The 6,647-nt window shown below is 43.7% G+C and overlaps 1 protein-coding gene across 1 annotated transcript in view; it reads left to right on the top strand.

Annotated features, from left to right (window-relative positions):
- The window catches only part of Casq2 (calsequestrin 2), a 62,585-nt gene extending 57,025 nt beyond the window's left edge, over nt 1-5,560 (top strand). The window contains exons 9-11 of the mRNA XM_010631207.3: nt 1,470-1,570; nt 3,264-3,338; nt 4,379-5,560. Of these exons, the coding sequence (XP_010629509.1) occupies nt 1,470-1,570; nt 3,264-3,338; nt 4,379-4,603 (401 nt within the window). The 3' untranslated portion in view covers nt 4,604-5,560. The remainder of the gene's footprint in view (nt 1-1,469; nt 1,571-3,263; nt 3,339-4,378) is intronic.
- The last annotated feature ends 1,087 nt before the right edge of the window (nt 5,561-6,647 follow it).

The following is a 6,647-nucleotide window of genomic DNA, read 5'->3' as shown; positions in this document are numbered from 1 at the left end:
AAAAAAAAAAAAAAAAAAAAAATCACTGCATTAAGCATGCTTTTGAATTTTGTTTTCTTAAATATTCTATTCCATTTGCTTTTTTCTTGAAGAACCCAATTTTTCTTTTCATCTTTCCCTTTTTATCTCTAAACCTGTTCTAGAATGTAAAGTAGGGATGCAGTATATGTTCTCATATTTAACCTTTCTTTGTTTAAGTTTCAACATCACATGAGTTTTTTTGTATTATAAATGACAGCTCTTTGTTGTGCATTCTGCTTGTAGTTCTGAATACAGAGGTGCAAATCTACAACCCTCAGCATGGACAGTCTCTGCTTTTTCTTTCTGTAAATCAGTCCCAGACTGCACCTCAGATTTAGTCTTTACTAGAATTTGGGTCTGTGTTGTTGAATTCCATCATCTTTGTGAATTTTAGATTTGTCAAGATCATTTTAACATTTGAATCAAACATTCCAGAGACTCACAATGTCACTGCAATCATTATTCCCTTTGTCTCTGGAGGATTCTGGGGCCTTTCAATTTTTCTGAGTTTCATTCTGAAACAAAGCCTGAATCCTCAATACTCTGGGATTCCTTGAACTTATGAAGATTCTCTGTGGACACATTAGCACACATGGTCTGTGCTCCTCACAGGTACACACACACACACACACACACACACACACACACAGAGCTTATGTTCCCTGGGACCTCCCAGAATCTCAACTCTTGTCTCTGTTCTTGCTGGGATTGGGAGAATGGTGTTAAGGGCTTATAGTTCATTATCTCTTACTATCCTTTTTTTTTTTTCAAAATTTTTGTTTACTGCAAAAATTGTGTGCTTTCAGTCCTCTGAGGTTTAAGCTTAAAGCTTAGAAGTCTTGTCTCTGCTTTTCCTATGAATCATCCCTCCCTGGGGGCACTGAAGGCTGCTGACTACACAGAGGGAGGGCAGAGCAGCCTGGACTGGTGAGGGAGGGAAGGGAAGCCCTCTTTACCATCTCACAGCCAGATGACTGTGGATCAGAAGTGCTCTTGGTGTAAAGGTTTTAGGAATCTCAGGTTGCAGAGAACCAAAGGGCCAGATTTCAATGCTCTCTGTCCTTAGAGCAGAGGCTGTGGAGGACTCTGAGGGACAGCACACACTCTAAGAAGTCATGAAGGGCCAGGAGGACAGGCAATCCTCTCATCTGGGACTGACCTTTCTCACTGAGGCAAGGTAGATGAATAAATGCACCTTGGCTTCCAGTTAGAAACCAGCCAGTTCTCTGTGACCTTTTGATCTCTTTATTCAAATGTTGCATTATTCCCTTTCTATAAGCTGCTCTGTGGTTGGAGCTCTCCTCTGACTCATTTTATAGACTAATCCTATAATTAAGGGTGTACACCAAATAGCCTAAGAAACCCTCGTGGAAAAACCACGCCGTCCTCTGCACATGGGAAGCCATGTACATTCAGGAGTTACTTAACCTTCTTGAATCCTATTTCAGATGGCTATGAGTTCCTGGAGATCCTGAAACAGGTGGCCCGGGACAACACCGACAACCCTGATTTGAGCATCGTGTGGATTGACCCAGACGACTTTCCTCTGGTGAGTGGCTCTGGCCAGGACACCCTCTCTGTTGCCCTTTACAATCCACAGTCATATTTAGCATGAGGCCCTCAGCAGGAAGGAGGTGATGAACTTAGGCAAAGGTCCTTAAAGAAACCCAGGGGCCACTCCATGCAGTGTGGGAGGCCCTGACTACATCAAACTTGGCCTGGTACAGTCTTTGAAATGATGAGACTTGCTACTGTTCTTACTCCCTACAGACCGAGTATTAGAGACTCTCTGAGGAGCCCACTGAGCTCAGCTCAGCGCAGTCCTCCTACTAGCAGCTCCGTAGTTGCCTCTTATCCCACCACTGACCCTATCGTCTCTTCTTTCATTTACTGGGTGAGGACCTTCATTCTGAGGCAACTGAATTACTGAGTAATAAAAACCAGGAGAAATGTTTTCCATAGAGCTAAGAACTTGGCAGAGAGAAGGAGAAATCTCTTTGAGAGCAAAGACCATGCCTTTCCTGTTGATAGTGTGCTCCCCAGGACCTAACACATGTGTAAAATACAAGAACTTTTACCGTCCAAACTTAGCCAGGGTCGATGATCAATGGCCAGAAGGCTTTGATTGTACTTAGGTTTACAACAGGATTTGTACAACCTCAGTAATAATGATAGTGGACAGAGCTAATATCCTCTATTGAATGTCTGGAACTATAGCAAGTTGTTTATATGCAGCATCACAGATAATCCCCGGAAAGCCCCATCACACAGGCACTATTATAATCCCTATCAGAGAGATGAGAAGAGGGACAGATGGCAAGACTGAAGCTATAGTATACAGTAGATGTGATGTTCTAGTCTAGGTCTAAGTTAATACCAGAGCTTGCTTTATTGCTTTCTTCTGGAAGAGTGAACTGCTGGTAAGTAGTACAAGTTGAGTTATTATTAGGTGACCATCTTATCATTCAGGAATTATTATCAGTTGCTCAGTCATGACTGATGATACTAATCACATAGGGAAAGTTGAGGGGTTTTAGTGATCTCAAGGGTCCTGATGCCCAGGGCTACATAGAGAATGGGTGAACAAAAGGCACAGGTTTCCATGACAGTGGAGGCCAATGTCATAATTCAGCACAATTATAAGAAAGTCGTGGTCATGTAAGCTCCTGCCAGGTTGTATTTCCAGTTTATCGGTACCATTTTGTTACATAAGTTTGCAAATGCTCTGTAGTTGTCTTGTCCTGTTCTATGTGTTTGCCTTGGTTTTTGCAAAGGAATAATCTTCAAATGCTTCCAATTTTCAGATTCTTGAATATCTCAGTCCCCAGCAGGCTTTATTTTCCTGAGAGACTTTCTCCTCGGTCACTGCTGTTCCAGTCATCTCATGTAGCAGCATGGAATGAGATCGAGAACTTTAAAAATGGGACATTAAAAGAGTAGGGGAGGAAAATGGCTCTTTCACCATCCATAAAGACTATGAGAGCCACAAGTAATTTGAGAATCAACACTGGGCCACCTCTGTAATATTTTTCCTTATGGATGTATATATCGTATGTTTTCATAGTTTGTGAGATGACATCTTTATTTAATGCTTACAGTGCTTGAGGGCTGAGCCAAGTGGGCAATTTCTTAAAAGCCCAAAGATCACTTATGGTGGTAAAACGGCAGATGAACCCAGCCACAAAAACATGGCTTTAACGTGGGATGCCCTTTTTGTGCTGTCTGATTCTGTGTTGCCATAGCTGGTTGCCTACTGGGAGAAGACCTTCAAGATCGACCTATTCAAGCCACAGATTGGGGTGGTGAATGTGACAGATGTGAGTATCCCCCATGCAAATGCGCAGGCCCCTTTAGCCAGCCCTGTTGGCTCTTTGCAGCCCTATCTGTGAGATCTTCTTTAGGAATCCAGCTCCTCCAGAAACAAGGAGAACCCTTGGTCCTGTTTGAATGTAGAAACTTGCCAGCATGGCCCAGTCAGGGTCCTGAGCCAGGCATAATCTGTGTTTCTATGCCTTTCTTCCTTTCTTTGCTTCTGGGGCCAGCCTGATCCACTGATCTAGAACTTTTTTACCTAATAAATTCTCTAACAACCCAAGAACAAGGTCTCTTTATTCAGGAAACCCACACCTGAAGCTGTCACTGCATAATGGGCACAGGTGTGGCTCAGAAGCCCTTGCAGGCAAACAGCAGGCCCACGGGAGGGAAGGATAAAAAGCGTGCACAAGGAAGGGGGGTTCTTCGGGGTTAGACACTGTCCATCTGAGGATGGGAAAGGCGAGGGAAATGGACTGGCAGAGTGAAAATAATTTCAGTCCTTAGTCCAGGCATCTGATGCAAATCCACTGAAACAAAACAGAAATGGGCACAGATACAACGAGGGGTACAGTGGACAAAAAGGGATGTTCACAAAGGACCCATTAGAGCCAGAATTAATTATGGTGGACTGTCTTACGAACAGTGGACAGTTAGCAATGTCCTTTTGCCCCATCGGTAAAACGTGGGGGAACTCCACATTTATTTGTTTTGAAAATAACTTTGAAAATAACAATTTAAAAAATAGGTTCAAATTAAAACACTTAAAAATAGAATAGTATAACATAAGTACAAAGCAAAAGTTTTTCTCACTGCTCTGTCCTTATCCGTAAGTAATCTATGGTAACAAGTATATGGGCAGTGGAATGCAAATCTCCTCTTATTACACAAACGGGATATGTGCATATCATTCTGCAACTTTTAACAATGTGTGCACATTCTGCATAGGTGTAAGAAACCGGGGCTCGCTCAGCGCAGCTCAGAACCCTGTGGTCTGATGCCACCTTCATCATTCACTCATCCATTCACTCCGTCCTCACTACAGGCTGACAGTGTCTGGATGGAGATTTCAGACGATGACGATCTGCCCACAGCGGAGGAGCTGGAAGACTGGATCGAGGATGTGCTTTCTGGAAAGATCAACACTGAGGATGACGATAATGATGCTGAAGAGGACGATGACGATGGGGATGACGACGATGATGATAATTCTGAGGAAGAGGATAATGAAGACACTGATGATGATGATGATGATGATGATGGCGAGTAGCTCCAACTCCAAATGATTCTGATGCAAACAAAAACACAGCTACCCGCTACCACAGAGACAGACCAAGGTGGCAGCAAGCAGCCCTGCCCCACACTCAGTCAGCGCCTTTCCTTTTTCCAACATCTTTTCTCACTCCTTTCTCATCAGGAGCAAATGTCTTTCCAAATCAGCAATCCCACTTAGCATGGACAAGGAGGGGAATGGGTGCCTTGTTGACTCGTCCTGATTGCCATGGATCACTTCTCTTGGTCTTCATTAGATCATCATAGAGTCACAGCCGTGCCAGAATCGGGCAGTCTGGGGACAACTCCTTAACACTCCTGCTCAGGTTTACTTGTCGTCTTTGACAATGATCGTCACAGAACCAACAATTGGCAAACTCAGAAGCCTGGAGTGACCTTGTAATCAGAGCCTGGGCAAAACAGACGATTACTCAATTTAGCCCCCATATCTAGAACATCAGTGAACTCACCTCTATTGAGAGGCCTTGGGCAGGTATCTTCTTCATTTCTAGCATATTAGGATCCTGAGATGGGTGGTTGATTTATTCTCCAAACTTCTGGCTATGTGAGAAGTCTCATAGTCACCAGCAGCTGGTGGCAGGGAGACAAAGAATTAAAAGCTCTTAATTTTTCTGATGCGGATAGGCTCACGTCTCCAAATAAGCTCGGAACTGAATACCCCTTCTCTGCTACTGCTAGTGAACCTTCTCATTTAAAGTTTGCTTTATCCAGTAGTCAATAACTCCCCATTTATCAGCACTCCCACAGTTGACCAGGTTAACAATAATTGGAGTTCATAATGATCCCCCCAAAGCACCGAAAAAAACCCAGAGTGTCTTCTGAACTGCCTAAAAGTTCATTGTGCTTGGTAGTGTTAGCATTGAGTGTGCAGTATAAAGTTCCAATTTTTTTTTTTCAATCTGTAACACATATGAAACTGCAAATTCTTTGTGAAACTGTGGCAATCTGTTTTAGAATAATAGCTAACTAACTCTGTCATTAAACTCATATTCTGAAAACGTGTGGTTTTTCATTTTTGTCCAGCTTTAATCCGCCCTCTTTCTTCCTTCTCTGTTTTCTTTTCAGGCCCCTCTTCATTCGCCTGCCCTCCAAATGTTGGTATTTGCAGTGTTTCTCAACTCCACATGCTCTTCTGAGGGATTAGCACCTGTTTTTCTCAGCTATTACCTGTGCATTAATGGCACCAGATTGGGCCTCTAACATTAGCCTTTTGCTTTGGTTTTAGACTTACTCACCAAACTGCTTCTGCACATCTTGGCTTGAATGTTATCTATGCAAGTGCTCCAAACTCAACACCACAAAACCTGAACTTCTGCCTTCCTCTCTAAGCTACTCTTTCTCCAGTCTATGAAGTCCCAGTTTGGATGAGTGATAAGCACCCTCTATACAATTATCTAGGTGCCATAAAAGTGTCCTGTTCCCCGCTGTTCCCACAGTATTCTGTACAAGTTCTGGGCCATGGCCCCTGTCATCTAAATTATAACGTCTGTCCTTCCACTGAATTGTAGGCTCCTTCAAGACAGGAGATTTACTTATCTTTGTATTTGCAGCACTTACTACTTTGTCTAGCACAAGGCAGGTACCCATTTATTGAGCTGAGACATGAATACTTAATCAGAACAGCTATAGTTCCTTAGCACTCTTTGTTGGCCAACAGAGCTTACATCAGTCTGCTTGGGCTGAATATCACAGACTGGGTGGCGTAAGCAATAGAAGCTTGTTTTCCCACAGCTGCTGGCGAGCTGGGTTCCTGGTATGAGCTCTCTTCTTGGCATCTCATTGGGTCCTTGCACAGGCTCTTCCTGGGGTAGGGGCAGGCACACCCGGGCACGCTCTCGTGTCTCTTCCTCCTCTTACGGGGACACCCATCCTATCAGCAAGGGCACCATCCCATGACTTCATGTGACATTCATTACCACCTTACAGGCTGTGTCTCCACATTCAGACATGCAGTCACATTCTGGGCTAAGGCCTTAATGTGAACGGGGGCACACAATTAAGTCTACACACAGGGCCGTCTA

The sequence above is a fragment of the Fukomys damarensis genome, unplaced genomic scaffold (genome assembly GCF_012274545.1).
Source record: "Fukomys damarensis isolate Sample0158 unplaced genomic scaffold, DMR_v1.0_HiC HiC_scaffold_33, whole genome shotgun sequence".
NCBI lineage: Eukaryota > Metazoa > Chordata > Mammalia > Rodentia > Bathyergidae > Fukomys > Fukomys damarensis.
This window is presented reverse-complemented; position numbering and strand designations above follow the sequence as displayed.